This window comes from Maniola jurtina, chromosome 2, assembly GCF_905333055.1.
Source record: "Maniola jurtina chromosome 2, ilManJurt1.1, whole genome shotgun sequence".
NCBI lineage: Eukaryota > Metazoa > Arthropoda > Insecta > Lepidoptera > Nymphalidae > Maniola > Maniola jurtina.
The window spans coordinates 16317554-16339825 of NC_060030.1; the positions used below are offsets into that span (position 1 = coordinate 16317554).

At 37.8% G+C, this 22272-nt stretch overlaps 1 protein-coding gene across 3 annotated transcripts in view; it reads right to left on the reverse strand.

The window, feature by feature from the left end:
• Positions 1-1493: 1493 nt before the first annotated feature.
• The window catches only part of LOC123875796 (nucleolar protein dao-5-like), a 151695-nt gene continuing 130916 nt past the window's right edge, over positions 1494-22272 (reverse strand). For all 3 annotated transcript variants that reach the window (XM_045921828.1, XM_045921848.1, XM_045921838.1), the window contains 7 exons: positions 7035-7180; positions 6637-6751; positions 6227-6349; positions 5493-5634; positions 4322-4505; positions 3419-3461; positions 1494-2690 (listed from right to left, as the gene is read on the reverse strand). In XM_045921828.1, coding sequence (XP_045777784.1) covers positions 3455-3461; positions 4322-4505; positions 5493-5634; positions 6227-6349; positions 6637-6751; positions 7035-7180 — 717 coding nt within the window. In that variant the 3' untranslated portion in view covers positions 1494-2690; positions 3419-3454. The remainder of the gene's footprint in view (positions 2691-3418; positions 3462-4321; positions 4506-5492; positions 5635-6226; positions 6350-6636; positions 6752-7034; positions 7181-22272) is intronic.

Genomic DNA, 22272 nt, shown 5'->3' on the forward strand with positions numbered 1-22272 from the left:
AACAGAACCGTAGTCCGTAACTTTAGCTATGATTTTATTACACCTAATATTTCTCAATGAAAACTTTTTCCCAGGGAAAAGCTTACGATTTTAAAAAAATAAGTATAAATACAAAAATTACTTATTAAATAATTACGTACCTAGGTACCTAAGTATATTATTTTTTGCATTTATTTGCACATTTAAACATACATTGAGCGGCAAATCACTTTTTATTATGTTACAATTCATAAGTAGATAATATTATATAACAGAAAAATCTATCTAAGTATAGTATTCAAAATATTGTGAGTAGGTAGGTATATTTGTAAATTGATAGTGTGAATATTGCACCAGAATGATTAAATCTAGGTAAGTATTGATAACAGCTATTCTTACGTATTTAATTAAATTAAGTTTCCTTATTCTCTAATAATATAAACTCCGACAACATGTTATGTCCATTATTAATTTACAACTATGTACACAAAAAAATCATTTGCTAAATTTGTTTATTTAAAAATGCATTAATTTTTATAAACAATGTTCATAAAATTATACTTTTCAAATAATCCTTAGAAATGGTTCGAAATACCTAATTTAAAATCACAATTTATTATTGTTGGGTGTTTAAAGTTTTGCAATTAAGACTACAGTCATTGTGATTTTTAATTAGGTAAGTACTTTGGTTACTATGATTTTATTGGTACGTTATGATCGTAAAAAGCAATATTGTGGCCATCAAGCTTTAACACATAAAATATTCAGGCGCCACGGCGTAATCGATGGGAGCTTTTATTACGGCAAAGCACAAATGCAAAGCTCACGTTGTTGCTTGGACATTTACGTCGGGGATTCACATGACATGTGTTAACAATATTCAACCATTATGCAATTAAGGTTCAATACGACATGTCATCTGAATGGTCCCATAAAGAAGTCCCTATCTTGATTATGAATAACAGGGCTGACTCTGCCGGAAATCAAATCCGGGATCTCCCACATACTACCACAGTTTTTATCACTATGCCAGGGAGGTTATCAAAAACATCCAAACCCCGGAAGTAAAACTAGTAAACCCCGGAAGTGACCGTTGTAGTTGGCCTAACGTTAACCCACTTACGGTGCGCCCGCGGGTCGTTGGTTATTACGTGAACTCATGCCGGCTACTGCCTTTATGCCCTACTTTTATAAAGCTGTCGCGTAAATTACTTCGGCCACTCTACAAGTGCACCAAATGTTGGATAGAAACAGGCATTACTTCGCGCGTAGTCACACTAATATTATAAAGGTGAAAGTTTGTATGTGTGTGTGTGTGTGTGTGTGTGTGTGTGTATGTTTGTTACTCCTTCACGCAAAAACTATTGGACGGATTTGGCTGAAATTCAGAATGGAGATAGATAATATCCTGGATTACCACATAGGCTACTTTTTATCCCGGAAACCCAAAGAGTTCCCACGGGATTTCGAAAAACCTAAATCCACGCGGACGAAGTCGCGGGCGTCAGCTAGTCTATAATACATAAGAAATAACAAGTCGGTATAATCCGCCAAAATAGATGAATCTAAGGAAGTACCTGTGTATGTTAAACGCATGCGTTATGGGACGCCTTCTTACTATGTACATTTTAACACTCGACTCTAGATTCGAGTAGTACTTGTTTTAATTGTATTGTGTTGTAATTGCTATTGTCTCTCACGTTTTCAAATTGATGATTTTTTATTACTTAATGTTATTTCAGAACAAAAACATTTATATTAAAAAAAAAACTATATTTAGGTACTACTAGCCTAAAATAACCATTAAAATTTCACGCTATATTTAATGCCTCGATAGCTATATAGTCATCATAGTATGTTTGACTAATATTCTTTGCAAAAAAAAAAAAAAATATTGAACAGGACATTTGCGATGTTTGTACCTACCTAGATAAGTTGTCATTATAAAATAAATAACGGATAAGTAACATGTTGTCGATTCTCTTATAACATAACATACTCTGTAAATAATTTATTCTTAGCACCGTCACTAAGTCTACAAGTTAGTAAGAATACAGTTAAGTCTAGATTAAAGCTTCAACATTACTTACATACGGAAGACGATAGCTATTGCATTGTTTATCCTACAAGTTTTACCATTAAAACAAAATGGAATAATTACAGTTACATACAAATACTATTAATATGTGATAACTATAATTATAATCCTAATTGACGTCACAATGTTACAATCTCTAGTTAATGTCAATAAGATATTTACCACAGAATATTTATATTATAATTTCTGAGGTTAACCCTTTGTTAGCGCGATTCAGGCTTTCTTGTGAGTGATCCAAGTTACCTGTGGTGCCATCTAGTCTGTTCGTTATAAGTCATGTTGTGTTGTCCGCGCATCGGATATGACACCCAACCCACCGGATATGACACCCCAATCATCAGAATTATCAACCGATCACTTCGTAAGCGTGATTCAGGCTTGATAATGACTAGTGAGTGATTGAAGACACATGTGGTGCCATCTAGTAAGATCTTTGTGAGTCTGCTTTCCCGTGTTATACTTGTATCGTTTGATGCGGTTGTAGGTACCGATAAGGGGTGATCATCATCATCATCGCGTGGCGACGGTAGGTCGGGTGGGTCCAGAGGGGCGCAGTGTGGGCACTATAGCAGGCTCAGGTTCCTCCACTTCTTCCTCTTCTTTTGTTGGCTCACTGTCGACAGACAAGCGTTCATGCTATCATTTACATTATTATACTAAGGTTGACATCTATAGAGCACACTTTGGCTTTTCTCAGATTTGAGACACTGACAGAACGAGACAGCGTTATATAGCTGGCATACATCTGTCTCGTTTTAACTGAAACTTAAATTTGAGCAAAGTCATAGTGTGCTCTATAAATTTCAGCCGTAAAATTAGCTTGTCTTTGGATATTTTTGCGCTATAGTTGGAAATACCAGTAAAGTAAAATATCACCGCAGTACGTAATAAGTACATAGCACATGCGTCAGGAATTATGTAGAGCCTAGAGGCATTTCAAAGGAAGTGTTTAGACAACCACAAACGATGGTTTGATTAAAAAACTATACAGCTACAAGTGAAGTTATTAGTTTTTAAAATTTGTTCCTTAATGCAAAGTCCTGAACGAAGGTCGAGAAGGTGAGCTGAATGAAAGTGCAACGGAATAAGTCTTCTGGGGATGCCCATTCAATAAAACAGTCAGTCTGTTTACAGCAGGATATTTCTTTTTATAAAATAACCATTCTAGATAAATAATTCAATCGAACCACGGCTTGTGGCTAAATTCCTAAGTATTTTAAATTTAAACATGCTCCTATAAAGTACAACTTTAATATTTTATTATAATCTGTTGTTTGCTAAAGCATAGCATTAATTTTCAATCTACTTAGGTATATCAAACAAGCTTTAGTAAGCACTCACCGTCGATTGGTTAGTTTTAAGTAGCAACTACTGGAATCACCACCTTTGGGGAAAGAATCAAAATGTTAACTATATTATGCTATAGTATAATTAGGTAGTACTATAACTGTTTCTCACGAAAACCGTATGGTATTTTAATAATACGAAAGATGAATACCTATTAGTCAAATCAGCGCCTTTTATAGCAGCCGTCGAAAACCGAATCTTTTAACTAAAATGAAACACCGACCCCGATTCGTTTGATTTATAAAATATACTTGGTGATAATTATACTATATTACATTCGGTTATATCTATACAAACATTCGGTTTTTGTGAGATGTCAAATAAAATTAGTGCAAGCATGTATTATGTCGTGCAATTAGTCTAGGGTTCTAAAACTAGGTATCTTTCCATTAGATACTCAACTACTCATGCATTATTAAAATAGTAAAATTATAATTTATTTTTTGTTGCAGCTTCGCTTTCTAATGTTTTCTTTTGGTTTTTCACAAAAGTTGAAAAGGCTCCTTCTGATTTTCTTGACAAGTTATTGGGGATTTTTGTCCAGAAATTTTTAGTAGCAGTCCAGGCAGGAAATTTGGCAGTGTTACACCACTATGTCTTAAAGAGACTTGCTCTCTTCTATCTTCGGTGGTGTCGGATTGCCGTCCCATTGGGCTATGAGCCGATAAGCTTCATTGGCTCATAGCAGGCTTGTCCCAGTTTTTTTTTATACACACAATGGCTCGTTGGCCACCTGCAGACGGGTCACCTGGTGTTAAGTGATTAACGCCGCCCATGGACATTTGCACTTTGCAACAACAGAGGTGTCAGTTGTCACCGATGCGTTATCGGGCTTACAGGAACTTGTTGGTTCACCCCTTCCAAGTACCTATATTGCTTGTAACAAGTTGTCGTCACCTGATCTTGATAGGCTGCCTCAGCGACAGCTCAGAGCCGCTGGTGGACGAGGCGGTGGAGCGGGCGGCGGGCAGCAGGCGCGGGGCGCGCGGTGTGCGGGGCGTGCGGGGGGAGCGGCCGCGGGCGAACTCCAGCCGGTAGTTGTCTGAGCGTGGGCTGCCACTGAAGGCTGACCCTTCCATTGCTGATGGGGAAACAAACAGTTTTTAGTCAGTAGATCATAGACACAAACGAACATACCACTAATGGGTGGCCTAATGAAATAGAGTAGGAAATCATTTTCACTTTAATTAGCCTTTAGACTACCCTCAGATAGAGTAGAAATGCTTTTTTTAAATATCTTCAATCAATACTTCAATTCAATACCTTCTTGAATTATGAAAATCAGTAAGGCATTGAATTTGTTTGGTAAAAAACTGCTTAATAGTTGGTGATATTTAAAATAACCTATGCTTTTTTCTATTTCTTCTTGAGAAAAGGGATTTTATAGATACCCAAATTCCCTGGAAAAGATATAACGTTGAAATTCTCATTACGATTAGCAGAAGAGTATGTTTTAAATTCAACATGATCATTCTACACAATAGTTATATCACTAATCACATACTTTATACACTCGCTATAGTGCACTATGCGCATTTCCGGTGTCGGCCTGACACACAGACACAGATTTCCCGCCATACTTTACGCGGGCAAGTGTGTCAGGGAGGCAAGGTCGCCGGACGTTATGGGAGCGCCTAATGGACGCGCTTCCGGTGGCGCATCGTTTATATTCACTTATTGTAATGTAACCTGCTATAACACGTTCCACAGATATACAAGGTTTAACCAGAACGCTAACGAAAACGAAGACAGGTGATAGTATCACGACCACCACAAAATATGCGAAAATCCGCAATCTAAGGCTAAGATTTATAGAGCGCAATTTGGTATTGCTCAGACTTATGATTGAGTTAGAGCAGGACCGATTTATGTGAGAGATATATATCTGTCTCGTTTTAACTCTGTTTAAGTCTAAGCAAAGTCAGAGTGCGCTCTACATATCTCTAAGGCGTTGAATCTCTGCAGCGAACTGTATGGTTTTCACTGGAACTGTGTGTACTATTGTAAACGCCGTTCTCCGTGCGCCACTTGGATAGCTGCACGCAGCGGATCTGTGGACAGCACTCACCGTTGTAATTATTGTGCACGGACATGGGCATGCGTGCGCACGCAGGCGGGTGCGCGTGCGCAAGCGCGGCCTGCACGGCCCAGTCGCGGTACACGCGCGTGCCGTTCTCCGTGCGCCACTCCGACAGCTCCACGCAGCGGATCTGTACAAAGATCACACCCAGTTTATATCTCCATACGACACGAGACGATACGATGTAAGAGAAGATGTAAACGCTGTCACATGACTCTGCGAGCGCTTTTCTGCTTGCAGAATTCCGCTAGATTTGTCTCTCTATTATCTAGTCTAAGTTAACCTATAGGACTATAGATACTGTACGACGGCAAGCAAAAGCCTTTTCATCATGCAACTGTTAATGGTACTAGTGGCAATCCCTTTTGACGTCTCCCTATTGCCTGTAAGGTGGCCCGAAAAGGCACAGAGTAGGCAATTTATCTAATCCATAACGCCATCGTCAACTCGGTCTGCCACGCCGTTGTTGTTCTGGGGAGTCCAGAAAGGAGCAGATTATGTCCACGAGTCTTCTGGAATACGACCCACACGACCTGCCCAATCCCATTTAAGTAAATCGGCTGCAAGGCCAACGTCGGCTACTCGCGTTGACTCGGCTACTCGGAATGGGTAATAAATTTCTTATGTGATCTGCTCATTTCAATCCTAATATGCTGCGTTCCATAAGTTCTTTGACAAATCTTGAGCTTTTAGAGATTAGAAATTATGACTTAAGGACTTACCGGTGTGGTGCTCTTGCTCCTGCCACTGGCTTCAGACGAGGTGTTGCTGTGCCTCTGCCGCGTCTCCCGCGTCCTCTCCGCCGTCGGTGACTCGCGGCATGATCCGTCGGGCTCATCTCTTGTCTACACAATACACCAAAAAAAATATTGTAGTTTATTATGCCATATATGCATGCCTTTATGTCATGTATGCCTTTAAAAGAGTGGGAGAAGAAGAGAGAAGAGAGCGAGACTCTCGTAGAACTTCAGAGTACCAGGCAGTTCTCCCCTTTTGGCATTTCCTAAGCAACATGTGGGGTTTCATGAAGTGGATAATTTTTTTAATAAAAATACTGCTGATATCCTTAACGATGTTTCCTTAACAAACATCTGAATGATTCTTTAGGAAAGGTATAGTAGTTAGTGATCACCTTATTGTGATGGTTAACAGGCGGCATGCTGTTGGCTCCGCTGCTCACGAGTCGCAACTGCTGTCTGATGTTCGCTTTCTCCCTCGCACGCTTTCTCTGGAACTCCTCCTCCACTCTGTAGAAGATAAATAGGTAACCGGTAAAAATAAATTAGGTAGGACTTATGTTGGTCCGACGGCATCACCAAGCTTGTGGGAAAATTTGGAGGCTCGCCCAGCACTAGGAAGAATGGTATGCACGTGAGGAGGCCTAAGTCAGTGGATAAATAAGAGCTAATAAAGAAGCAGACCTTAGCAGACCTGGAAGATAAACACGAAGGAATAAACACAAAAAAGGCAATATAATTTACTAGGCCCGTAAATTATATTGCCTTTTTTGTGTTTATTCCTCAATCTTACCTCCGCATGGCCTCCAGCTCGGTTCTTCTCTGTTGCTCCTTCAGATCCGCCTCTCGAGACAGCTTCTCAGCAATCTTCCGCCTCTCCAGCTGCCTCACTGTCGATTGGAAGGTGAACCGCTTGCCTCTACCCGCGTTTGAGTTACGCTGAAATGAAACAAAACTATTAGTTTAGTTGCGTTTACACAATATTTTAGGTTGGGAACGCCCATCAGAAAATTCGCCAAACAAAAATATATTCATCGTATCCCGAATAGATAGTTATAGATAGCCCAGTAGATTTGCCGAATGCCGAACTAAGTACTTGTCGTAAGCCCAAACTCGATCGCCCAATCTCGGTAGTGGAACCATACCAGTAGAGGCAGATCCTATAAAACCGACCGCACTGCCTCGCAAAGCAATGCTGGAGGAATCGGTTAATGGCATCTCCTACATGGTCATTGAAAAATTTACTAATGTATCACTAAATTAATTTACTATGCTCCATAAACCAGGGACTAACATCAAAATTGTAGACGTGACCTGAATTGTCATGACGAGACCTAAATCGCTCTGTAATTATGTGGTCTCGAAAGTAAAAGGCGCTTTTAGAATTTCTTTTGTCAGCATGGTGACCGCACATTTAGTTTGCCGGAGCAGTTTTCGGAGCGTGCGAACCGGGATGCAGAGATGAAGGGATAATGATTGTATCTTGATTCTTGACTTAGATTCAATGACTATCAAAAACTAGGTAAGTACAAAGATGACATAAATACCTATCTACTTCAAAAGGAAAAACGGAACCCTTACACTTACACCTACTTATACACTTTGTTCGCTGTCTGTCTGTCTGTCTGTCCGTCTATCCGTCTGTCTCTCGTGTCTATCAGAAAACCTATTGGGTACTTCCCTTTGACCCAGAATCATGCAAATTGGCTGTTAGGTAGGTCTTATATGACATCACATTAAAAAAAATGTTTTCTCGAAATATTAATTTAACACATAGGTATAGATGGCGCAGTCAGTTATTAACTTGCAGTGTTCTACATAATACAATCCAAACTAATATTATAAATGCGAAAGTGTGTCTGTCTGTCTGCTACGTTTTCACTACCCAACCGCTGAACCGATTTTAACGAAATTTGGTACAGACTTGGGATACATCACGGGGAAGGACATAGGCTACTTTTTATCCCGGAAAATCAAAGAGTTCCTTACGGGATTTAAAAAAAAACCGAAATCCACGCGAGCGAAGCCGCGGGCATCCTCTAGTTAGGTATATCTTGTACGATGGTACGGAACCCTTCGTGTCCTTCATCAGCTTATAACTTCTTCATTACGATTACCTACTAAGTACTAACAAGGTAGGTAGGTACCTACCTTGTTGAACTGAATATCCATACTTTTCACAAGGTTCTTTATAGAGAAAAATCACCTTGATTTTTAGTTCTATCTTTTACGAGTAGTTCAGTTAAAGTTTCATGTTCAACATAATTACTAGGCCGTTAATTGGTGTTTCTATAACGTAACTTAATTGAGTTCTAAGGCAAATGCCATAAACATAAACATAATAACATAACGTGCAACAATAATTATTCCGAGTGAGTGAGGTCGATTTACGCAAAAAGGATGCGAAGCAGATTAAGATCTTTGCTTTTGCTAAATTTAATGCATTACTATAGGTAGTGCCTACTCACCTTATATTTTATTTTATTGTTGCCATGAGTGAAATTGGTTTTATTTTCATTCTCACATGAAGGAAGAGCACTCTTGATCAACGTAGTGGACATGGCCTGTAAGTATCACTTTCCAGCTCTTTAACTACCTACGAGTACCTATATCCATGCAAAAAATTACGCAGATCCGTTGCTTCGTTGCGGCCGCGTAATTGAAGGACAAACAACACACACTTTCGCATCACACTTCACACTAATATTATAAAGGCGAAAGTTTATGTGTATGGGTGTGTGTATGTTTGTTACTCCTTCACGCAAAAACTACATGACGGATTTGGCTGAAATTTGAAATGGTGATAGATAATGTCCTGGATTAGCACATAGGCTAAGTACTTTTTATCCCGGAAATTCTAAGAGTTCCCACGGGATTTCAAAAGCCCTAAACCACGCTGACAAAGTCCCGGGCATCAGCTAGTTTACAATATGGGTAGTGATCATACAAACCCAAGTTCAAGATTGTTGTAAAGAAAACGAACGAATTGACATAGGAATGCCGAATAAAGCCACAGGAAGTGTGTAGTTAGTTGAGTTCAACCGAACGAGATGATAGTGATCAGAGAACATGGCCACATGTCAATTATTGTCACGTGCATCAAGATACACGCGAGCTGTCGTGGCCTGACGACTGCGCGTCGGACGACGGGGGTTTTTTAGGTGGACGACTTGTACACGATATCGTAGACAGCCTTTTTTTTTTCACTATAGGCAAGCGCTTGACTACAATCACATCTGATGGAAAGTGATGATATGGCCTAAGATGGGACGCGTTTACCTATAAGGTGCCTATTCACTCTTGTTTTAAAGATACCCGGATTGTAATTGGTAGGAAACACAGATCGCGGCAGAGTATTCCAAACCTTAGCCATGCGTATGAGGAATGATGAAATGAAGCCTGAAATACCACGTGGGCTTTTTATCTTAATAGAAGCGTATAAACAAAAACGCAATTGCTTTTCGATTGCATGATTTCAAATCTGTTCCTATTACAGTTCATAAAGATATAGCCCGCTGACAGACAAGTAAAATTAGTATTTCGAAGCAAGTGTCACCAAAAGCTTGTAAACCATAACATTAATTTTTATTAAATATTAGTGGATACGATGCCGAACCATAACCATATCCTGGTCTTCTGCAAGTGTACAAACTTTATTGTGTTGATCGAACGAATATAGAACGAACGATGTAGTATCGATGTCGGTGTCTTATCGTTGTCGTCTATCGAAAAGCGCACATAGCGTGCCAATGGCTGCGTGCCGAAAGTTGTAAGCACTTTGAACTCGACAGGTTCCACGAGAGTCATCATGTCTTGCGCATGATCACACGCAGGCATCGAGGTTATCATTACGCTGGTATCCATCTGGGCTGGGCCCATTAAGAGGGCTCACTCCGTCACTCGTTTCATACAATCGTAGTTCCAATTTCATTTGAATATTAAGCAACCAAAGTCCATGAAATTTTGCAGACATATTCTAGAAACTAATATCTATGTCTGTGATTTTCCAGATTTCTGTTAAAATATTCGGTTTCAAAGTTACGCGGTCTTAAAAATTTTCATACAAATCTTTGAGCCCCTGTAATTTTAAAACTACATATTTTTAGAAAAATCTAAAACACCACAGACACAGATATTAGTTTCTAGAATATGTCTGCAAAATTTCATGGACTTTGGTTGCTTAACATTCAAATGAAATTGGAACTACGATTGTATGAAACGAGTGGAAACGAGTGACGGAGAGAGCCCTGTTAATTGTTGTATAGGAACCTACCTTCTATCGGTATGCTACTAATACCAATTCAAGAAGGCTTGCCTGAAGTTTGGACTAAGTAAACAACAAATAATTTCAAAAGATGCCACCAGGTCAGATTGCAGTCAAAGGCTAACTTGTACCTGGAAAAAATATCAAAAACCCCAATTGCGATTTGCCGGCATCCTGTCATTTTTTCGTCTCCCATCATCAATTCCTGGCTGGGTCTCTTTTTCGGACTTATTCTAACTTTCTATGAAAGGACCCGTGCTCAGTAGCAAGGGTCTGCAAGCAAGTTTGGCCATAGTTTGAGCCTCAATAGACGAAAGGAAATCCGAAAAGTCGGAGGTTCAAACCCCGCCCTTTACACTATTGTCGTACATCTGTCTATAGTCTTCTATACCTAGTACAAGCTTTACGTTTTTTGGAGGAGAAAGAGGAGTAAAGGAATATTTTTTTGAAAAATACTGCGGATTGGCAGACTTCACACATCTTTGAGAACCTTATATAGAATATAAAACTTTGAGGCATGCAGGTTTCCGCACTCAGTATTTTAATATAAGTATGTATATTTTAATACTTATACAGTATATAAGGCTAAACACAAATAAATCGAAGACGTCTTCAAGTCTACATAATTCGTCAAGTTGTAGAAATATTGCGTGTTTGTCCCATGTCAGGCCAAACAATGTAGAAGGACGAACAAATACATAAATGTTGGCTCACACCTGAATTCTGAATGCTTGTCTTTGGGTCAAACAATGGGTAAAGGTCCAAAACCATTACTCATTGTGTGTTGAAGCGAATCGGGACAGTTCCGGTCATAAATCATTGGGGTGGCCACAAAGATGATTTATTTATTTATCTCTACATAACATCTAGATACCTAGCTTACAATAAATTCATTTTCCCATTGTCTAGGAAAAGCAACATTAGCTATAAATTAGCTATAAAACTTTAGAATAAATCGATCAAAATACCATCCCGATAGGAATTTTTAAATACTTACTTCACTTTAAATGGAAACTAAAACAGCTTTACATAATTATGTAAACAAGTAGTTTCTCGCTGAAATGCGTAAGAGGCGCATCTTGTTACCGCGAACTGACAATGAAATGATGCTACGAGTGAAAACCTTTACGCCAGAAGGTATACGTAAGCGTCGCTTAGTTTCTACGAGAAAATATTTGCGATTGGTATATTTTCTTAGCAAACTAAAGAAAAACGAATCAAATGGGCAAGAAATCTCATTCTAAAAGTAAATAACATGATTACAAGATGAATTCGAGATCAATACGTATTCGCACTAATTATACAAAATCTGAAATATATCGAATTTATATCTTTTACAATTTATAAGTTTCTTTGTATCTCCAAAGGTCTGCATGTTCATAAATTGATTGCTGGCAATGAATTAGCTACCTCAGAATTATAATTTCCGGTAAAGTGTATCATAACAAACGATTTGGCAACCCCAATAACCTCAATTCACTATTTCCATTGCTATTCAAAAATTCTCGCACGAAAGGTTATACAAAAATAATGCAATACAGTTTAATTAAGTAGAAATATGACAGGCATTATTATTAAAATGTTCCTAATGAATTACAGACGTAATGCGTGACGTGAAACACCTATTTATGAGTTAAAGTGGAACGTGAAAGACATACGTAATAAAACAATGGGAGATATACCTACTTACCTACTGCTTACGAATTAATTATTATCTAATACGCAGACGAAGAGGCAACATTTTTTCAAGATTTTGCTATTCAAGAAATTCTATGGGAATTGGGATCTTGCCATATTTAATTTTACAATTTTATAACTCAATAGAGGATGCCCGGGAATTCGTCCACGTGGATTTAGGTTTTTTAAGATCCCGTGGGAACTGTTTCATTTTCCGGGATAAAAAGTTGCCTGTCACAAGCGACCTCGGTACCAAGTTTCATACAAATCGGTTAAGCGGATGGGTTTTTGGGAATCCCGTGGGGAGCCTTTGATTTTCCGGGATAAAAGTAGCCTATGTCCGTCCCCGGGATATAAGCTAACCCTGTACCTTTCGCATTTATAATATTAAGTATGGAATATACCTACCTACAATATTTTTAATTTTTAATCTTGAATCGTGAATAGGCACCCTAGAATCAATCAATTTTTTCAAGATTTATCTTGCTGATAGAATACAATCACCTAGTTTGCAATTACACAAGCTACACAAGTTATCTTTACGTAACTTGAGGTAAAGCAAATTGAAAAAAAAAAAAAAACTACACAAAGAACCTACTCGTATGTTTGTATGTACTCAGTTTGTTTTAAATGGTTTTGAAATGGTGTCGTTCAAATAGTGCATGTACTCATCTACGGCGACATACATCTTCAAGTAGGCATACTTGACTGTTTGAAAGAGAATTATTAAGTTAACTTAATAATATTGTAAGTAAGTAAGTTTACTTAAGTTACTTAAGTTTACTTAAGTTTGTAATAATAATTTTTACCCCCTTAAATATTATACTTATTTTAGGAAGTTATAGTATGCGTTATAGGAACATATTATTTACATTAAATTGCGTGCGTCACGCATTCATTTTTAATTTTCACGTATACATAAATTACAAAATGCACACCATTTTTAACCGACTTCCAAAAAAGGAGGAGGTTCTCAATTCGTCGGGATCTTTTTTTTTTTTTTTTTTTTTTTTATATTTTTTATGTATGTTCCCCGATTACTCAAAGACCCCTGGACCGATTTGGAAATTTTTTTTTTGTTTGAAAGGGTATACTGTGCAGTTGGTCCCATATAAATTTGGTGAAGATCTGATGAATATCTTCGGAGATGGAGAACAGAACTCCTCAATGGATAGGAGCAAATTGCTCGCGATCAGTGTAATAGCTTAGTAAACAGTAGGGTTTTAACTGGGCACAGCATATTATAGTACAGTAGGGCCACTAAAAATTGTGAAATAAAAAATTTTCAAAAGAAAAATAAAACCGACTTCAAAAACGACAAACACTAAAAAGTAAAAAATAACTTTTGTTTAGCTACACGTGTAATGCACCTAGGTATGAAGTCGGGCGAGCTTCACTCTTGGATTTCAAATATTGTTTTAATATGCTCGCTCGACTTCATACCTAGGTGCATTACACGTGTAGCTAAACAAAAGTTATTTTTTACTTTTTAGTGTTTGTCGTTTTTGAAGTCGGTTTTATTTTTCTTTTGAATTTTTTTTTAAAGAACATGGATCGATTCGATGTAGGTAGGTATATTCGACCTTAAACTTTTAAAGACCTGCAGCATTACATTTTCCGGAAAAACAACGACGAATGCCGATTCATGTATTATGAAAGCTTCAATATAAATTGGAAATAGGCTATGCTATTACATCAATAATTTATTGAAATCAATCCTTTATGCCACGTCATGTAAGTATATACCTGCTTTATATCTATTGGTAACAAAGATGGAATGCTACCGAATGTTTCTATTGAACAATGAAGTTAGTACATACGGTTACGGGCATCCAGGCATTGTTATTTACTACTCTACATAATATAATGGTGACGTTATTTTGCATTTTATAATAGGTACTAGTAAGTACCTACTACATGGAAATGCCATGCACAATAACTCATCAAGAGTCGCCGTCTGAAGATAGCACAAGTGTAAATTAAAAATTTATAACACCCCCGACAAGTGAAGGTTACAGTAACTAGAAAAGAGGTGATAACTTTCAAACGGCTGAACCGATTTTCTTGAATTATAGCTAAGAACACTCTCGATTAAGCCACCTTTCAAACAAAAACAACTAAATTAAAATCGGTTCATTAGTTTCGGAGCTACGATGCCACGACAGATACACAGATATACACGTCAAACTTATAACACCTCTCTTTTTGAGTCGGGGGTTAAAAAATAATGTCTTTTGGATGAGCTATCAAACAAGCGCTTGATGACGGCTCAGACAAGCCGTCAAGCGCTTATGAGCACGAGGAAACCAATATTTTTATCTTGTTGAAAAAAAAAAACCGCTCTGCGATCATCAGTAAATGATACTTCCATTATAGAGCAGTGGTATAAGTTTTAGGGTTCCGTATCTAAAGGGTGCCAACGGGACCCTATTACTAAGCCTCCACTGTCCGGCCGTCCATCTGTCTGTCGACGGACTGTATCTCATGAACCGTAATAAGTAGAGAGTTAGTATCAGTATCAGTATATGTCTTTCTATTGCCGCTGTAACAACTCAAAATGGCAGCCATGTAAATTAAAAAATAGATATTTTTTTAAGATGGTAAGGAACCTTTCGTGTGCGAGCCAGACTCGGACTTGATTTTTTTTTAGAACTGACCAATCATAATTTGTGCATGAAAAGTTTTTTTTCAATGAAAAACAAAAATTAAGTACATTTCTGTTTTAACTCTCGCTATTAACAAAACTTGCAGACGTAAAATCTGGCTTGCGTTAATTTTTAACATAATTATTGAGCATCTCTAGATATTGAGTAAACCTAAACAGTCCGTTAGTTAAACACTTCGGTGCGAGTTAGGCGTTATTTGGAGCGACAGACAAACAGACAGCTTGCACAGGTGCAAGAGTCGATAGTAAACACATTACACAGCCTAATGAATACCTGATCACATTTCTTGGAACAATTATTTTAAGTAAAAGATGGGTTTTGTGTACCTAGATAGAGTAGAAATTCTGTAGATATAACTTTGGATAGTTATAACATGACTTCTCTGTAAGAAAATCGCTGCATATTTTGAATTACTATGGCCGTAGTTGAAGATTTAAGAACCCCTAATCTGTTTATAGTCCAAGGACTGATCGCAGATAGAAGAGATGCAAGGAACCAAAAGCTTGATTTGCTATATATAATACATAGAAGAAATAGAGAGAGGAAAAAACGTAGTATTGGTATTAAATCGTCACAGACTCCTATCTGAGATCTTCTGAGATGGTAACAAGTGACAGCCCGCGACGGTAACTGTAGTGGCAGTTATAACTTAACAGGCAGGTTAACTGTTAACCACTCTAATTAGTTATAATTTGTCATATCTATCTACTCATGATATTGCTCGATGGGTAAGATAAGGTAAAATTAGTACGTACAGTCAGCAACAAAGCTAGGTTTGCACACGTCAGTACTAAGCGACTATAATGGTCTACGGGTGTAAACCTAACTTTGTTGCTGACTATTCGTACCTACCTACCTACTTACCTAACAACAAAAATAGTAATTCAACAAAAACGTAGTCGCCGGCATCATCTAGTACGTATCTGTTACTATAAATTGAAAAGTTCATAGTTTTAAGCTTCATCTAATAATTTGGTAACCGTTCAATTTTTTTCCAAGGCAAAGGCTACTGAAAGTTATAATGTTATTCAAATTGTTATTCAAAAATGATAAAACACAGGAAAATACCCTTTTATATGTAAAATAGAATTAATGACACATAACTCTATCATCAAAACATAATACCATAAATATTATAATTTATCAGCTAATAGCAGGCATTATTGAAATCGAAAGTGTGATTTCTATGCAAATTATTTTAGCAAGAAACACTTCGTATTGCGTATTATTTATTATAGTTATCTACCTGGTATCAAAAGATCTAAATACAAAACTTTTGCGTTATTGACAAACTGACCACAAGATTAGATAATAATAGTTCTATGCGGAGGAACTCGCGGCTTAAAGATAGTCTTGATTTTATTAATTAAGATATTTCTTTTTACGTTTAGCCAACAGGTTGGAGGTTAAACAGTATCGGTTAAATTATAACTTTTTACGTAAGGCAGACTTATAGCCTTATGAATAAATAATGATCTTGCAAATGTGTACAACTTCATTTTTGATATGTTACGGAAAACTAATAAGCATAATCTTATAGCTATAGATAGATCATCGATGCTAATAAGTAATAACTATAAATAAGTTATAAGGATGTTATTACTTATGTTAAAGTTTACCTATTTAGTATCTATGCATTAAACATAAATATGCATAAATTGAGGAGCTGGCTCACAAAATGCTGTACCTAATTAGTAATTTTACACTTCTGTCACATCTCTTTTAATCCGGACGTTTTTGACCCATTGAATACAAATCTAAGTTGATTTCGAACAGCAAAATTACCTAAAACTGTACTGAAGTTGAGTCCAAAGTTCATAATTGCGACACTGAATAAAAGTAAATTAAAAATTTATAACAAGTGAAGGTTACAGTAACTAGAAAAGAGCTGATAACTTTCAAACGGCTGAACCGATTTCCTTGGATTATAACTAACAACACTCTCGATCAAGCCACCTCTCAATCAAAAAAACGAAATTAAAATCGGTTCATTAGTTTAGGAGCTCCTCTACAGACAGATACACAGACAGATACACAGATACACACGTCAAACTTATAACACCCCTCTTTTTGGGTCGGGGGTTAAAACTTGAAGTTTTTTCCGAGCAAAACGGTTTAAAAATATAAAGTAAAGTTTCAACAGCTTTCATGGAATTTTTTGCTCCTCTTGTAAAATTTAGTTTATTCGATTAAACTCTTTTGTTAGCCAGCTCCTCAATTAATATCAATAAATGTGATAAAACATCAATATAATTTCACCGCGTTTAATAGCCTCATCGGGTGACTGAATGGCTGGCTCATTTTTTGCGCAACGTATCAGCCCGGCTGTCCAGCGTGGAAATGCAACCAGTATTATTGGCACCATTTGACGGGCATCGTTTGTATAGTAATTAGATAAGACTAGCTTTAAGTTTTATTGAAATATTTTCAACATATTAAAATATGCAGCCATGATTCTTATTACCTTTCCACGCAAGAATGATTTAGCTATACTTACCTTAAAAAAAATGCATATTGCATATACATAACAATAGTAAGTAGATAGTGAGAAAAGCATGACAGACAGTCATACGAAAATGTTTTTCCTGATAATAATTAATTTAATCTTCAAGGCGTATTATGGCGTAGGTCCTTTATGGATGTAATCACAAAGATGATGTTATTTGCGAAATGCGCAGACAGGGTGTCTATATAAAAGCATGACATCAGAGAAAATATCAACAGCACAAGGCCGGTCAAGCAGGGTGACCGGTCATCAACGGTCAATCGCAAAAACTGACTAACTACAATATTAATTGAGAAGTAAGCATAGAGATTGTCTCTGAATGTTTCTTAGCGTGCCATAATAGCTACGAGTATCTGCATGCCTTTCAGGCTGAATATTATTGTAAATTGAACAATTGAAAAGAGCAACCGCCGAGTTTCTTGCTGGTTCTTCTCGGTAGGAACGGCATTCCGAACCAGTGGTAAATTATTTGACGATTCAAAAGCACTTGTAAAAGTTTAATTGAATAAAAATAATTTGAATTGAATTGAATTGAATCCGTCCAGTAGTTTGAGCTGTGCGTTGATAGATCAGCTTTTCTGTCAGTCAGTCAGTCAGCTTTTCCTTTTATATATTTAGAAGATTTCATCCTTAGGCTTGGTCTATTATACTTTATACTAACTTGTAAGTTGTAGTCCATAGTAACGAGGCGCATAATAGTAGAGATATACAAATATGTATAATCTAAGTAACGCAACTAACACAATGTTCTGTAACTTATGTGTTACTGTGACATCATTTTACAAGGTCATTGACAACAATTCAATAGAATATAAAGTAATTCAGTTGTAAAACAGCATTACAACCTATAGCAATGAAAAGCATTAAAAATTGATAATTGTAACGTGTAAAAAAAAATTTTTCAAGTCGGTTCAGAAACCTCGAAAATATCGGTGTATACGAAAGTATATTAAAGAAATAACAGGCCGAATTAAGAGCCACCCCCTTGTTAGAAGTAAGCCTTTGACTACTATTTCATCCGGTGGTAAGTGATGATGCAGTCTAAGATGGAAACGGGCTAACTTGGAAGGCCAGTTTTATTAAACCCACAACAATATTCTTTATTGGAGCCTCGTACCGGAACGCTAAATCGTTTGGCGGCACGGCTTTGCTGGTAGTGTGGTGATTAGCCTCAGCCGAGGCCTCCCACCAGAACAGACCAGATACAATTTCGAAATTATGAATTCCTACCTACCCTTGCCAGGCTTCGAACCCGAGAGCGCCCGCTTATAAGACCACAGCGCTCACCATTACGCCAGAGGGGTTGTAAATAGGCAAAATATACTTACTTAACAAATTACTTGACATATTTTGATGCGATTATTGTGCATGGTAAGGTCACGACATAAGGTCGCTCACGACATCTGAAGTGTCCTACCAATGAGGATAATTAAAAGCAGCGTTTATTGAACGTGACAAGTGATAATGTAAACCGGTTTGTGATAATTAACCGTGATTAGGTATGTGATTATTTCGATTATCGGCTAATTACATTAATGATCGTTTATATTAGGTTCTATGAAAATTATCATTGATCGTTTCGTTTATATTTGACTTCCGATAAAAAATCTGCTTTGTAAAACGAGTTAATCCTTCACTGACTAAGATGAAAATGGACTAACCTGTAAGGGCTGTTTTTATTAAAGCAACTAGCGGTATATTAGACCCCTAATCGGTTTCTATGCGTCATCGTATCTATATTGCAAAATCCCATAGGAACTATTTGATTTCCCGGGATAAAAAGTAGCATTTATATGCTTCCTCCAAATGAAATCTTTCACTTTTTCTTTCTTTCTGTCTTTATTGTTACAATTTACTGGTACAAATAAAAAAAGAATAAAAAAAAATTCTCTGTACCAAGTAGATGTTGCCCGCAATTTGTTTCACGTTGAAACAAATTGCGATTTTTAGATTTTTTAATCCCGTGCGAATATTTGATTTTCCGGGATAAAAGATTCGAGTGAAAGAACTAATTTATAGGCAGTAGTAAGTAACCTCTACTAATAACAACAAAAGATATCTCGTACTTTCTCTATTAACACTAAAACAAGTATCGTCACATCCGACTCATTACGGCGTCACGGACCATAAAGATTGATCCATTGGTCATATAGAGCCTCCATAAAACACCTGTGTACCACTAATTAGCTAATTAGTTTTATTTATTAGTGCCTTCGTTTTACATGTCGATTCAACGCTTTACAGAGGTTTAAATCTTTTATTTACAGAGGTTGTTTTAAAAGAAGTCTTACGACACATTGGCCGCTATGCATTGCCTGCGTCTAGGCCAATGAACTTGGTAAATGTGTATAGGTACCGATATTATAATTATAAATCATCGTCAAACAATCAAGTAAAACCAGACTTTGGTTCAAATAAAGAATTTAAAAAAAAACATCCCTTGGTATGGTGACCAATGTATACTGTAGAGGCACTAGTAAATAGGCATTTTCGAGCTACGACGTGTGAGCCGTAGCGAGTTTGGTTAGTTGCATCTAGCCCGTTGTATCATGTTGACGTTTACAAATTGTAACTTAAAATTGTGAATTATAATATATATTTTTTTAGTGTTCATTTCTTTTGTTTTTATTACTACCCTGGTAGAGAACACGGCGCTATATATACATCAAATATCTGTACAAATATACCTGTACATTGGTGACTCGGACTTTGAACTACCAGGGTAGCGCGTGTTAATTTTCTTAATTAAAATAAAGTAAAGTAACGTAAGCTAGGGCAACTCAAATTAACACGTAGGAAGTGAAAAACTAAAAAACTTTAAAAATGGCGCAACCTACGACAGTAGTGAAGGATGAAGACACGTATCTAGCGTCGATATCTCTCACGTCGAAGATCCCGGAGTTTTGGACCGACCAACCTAGGGTCTGGTTTATCCAGCTGGAAGCAATACTGGCACCACAAAAACAAGGAGACGCATCCAGGTATAATATAGTGGTATCCAAGCTGGGTAAGGATGTCATACAACAAGTGACGGACATCCTCATCAATCCTCCGGAAGAGAGTAAGTACGAGGTACTTAAAGAAAGGTTGCTAAACATATATGAAGAGTCGGAGAACCGCCAGATACAGAAGCTCATCGGGGAGATGGAACTGGGTGATCAGAAACCCAGCCACCTCCTCCGAAAGATGCAGGATCTGGCCAGGGGTAAAATTAATAATGAGACCCTAAGCGTTTTATGGCAGAATCTGCTACCAGCAGCAGCACGAGGCGTTCTGGCTGCGACAGAAGCCAAAGATCTAGACAGACTAGCCGTGATTGCTGACAAAGTAATGGAAACTATGAAATCCCAACCGATAGCAGAAGTGGCAGTTAAGGAGGCGGTACCCGGAACTTCGTCGATGGCAGCTGAAATAGCCAGGATACATGCAAGGTTGGACCAGCTGGACAGGTCCAGAGACAGTTGGCGAGGCAGGCGAGGTCGCGGAAGGTTCCGTGGTCGTTCGCGTTCCCGAGGACGAGAGGACAGCAGGTCCAGACGTACCCCGGATAGCCCGGACTGGCTCTGCGTGCATCATTTTAGATACAGGCAGAGAGCTAATCGCTGCGAACAGCCGTGCACCTGGAATAAGCAGGAAAACTAGTGAAGATGCAGGTGGAACCGGTGGGTACCTGCGTCGAATTAGGGAACCACCGTTTATGTATTACGGATAAAGACAATGGCATACGTTATTTAATAGACACAGGTGCGAACATTTCAGTGTTGCCTAAAAGTTATAAATCAGTGTGTGACAGTGCAATAAATAATAAATACAAACTTTATGCCGCGAATGGTAGTGAAATACAGACTTTCGGAACAAAGACTCTAGTGTTAAATTTAAGATTGCGTCGTGCGTTTAAGTGGACTTTTGTAATAGCCGACGTTAAACAACCCATTTTAGGAGCGGATTTTTTAGCTAAGTATAATTTGTTAGTAGACTTAAGAAACAGACGATTGTTAGATCAGGAGACTAATATGTATGTAATTTCCACTATAGTAAACTCGGAGCATTCATCTATTTTTACTATAGCCGAATCGCATCCATGTTATTCTCTTCTAAGTAGGTTCCCGGAATTAACAATGCCAGCGACGTTCAAAGAACCACCACGTCACAACGTAAGACACCACATCGAGACTTCAGGTCCTCCGGTGCATGCGCGCCCAAGGCCGCTGCCGCCGGACCGATTTAAAAAGGTAAGAGAAGAATTTCGCCTTATGCAGGAAATGGGTATTTGCCGCCCGTCAAAGAGTGCGTGGGCGAGTCCTCTACACGTTGTACCTAAAAAAGATGGTAATATAAGGCCGTGTGGAGACTATAGAGCGCTGAATGCAATTACGAAGCCTGATAGATACCCAATTCCTCACATAAAGGATTTTACGTTTATTTTAGCCGATAAGAAAGTATTTAGCAGGATTGATATTAACCGAGCGTATCATTTTATTCCGATAGCAGAGGATGACGTGGAGAAAACAGCAATAATTACACCTTTTGGTTTATTTGAATGGCCATGTATGTCTTTCGGTTTAAGAAACGCAGCACAGACGTTTCAACGTTTCATGAATAATTATGTTTTACAGGATTTAGAGGCAAATTTTCAGCAAAATAACCCGGATTGCGCGAATTATAAAACTGAATTTGTTTTTTCATATTTAGATGATTTAATAATAGCTAGCGAAAATAGTTCGCTTCACGAAAAACATTTAGAGACCGTTTTTGAAAGATTACAACAAGTTGGGCTAACTATTAATTTAGCAAAGTGTGCGTTTTCGCAGGATAAAGTTGAGTTTCTGGGTCATGAGGTCTCAGCCAGTGGCTTAAGGCCGTTGCCAAGCAAGGTCCAAGCAATTGTAGACTTTCCCAGACCGAAAACGGTAGAGGA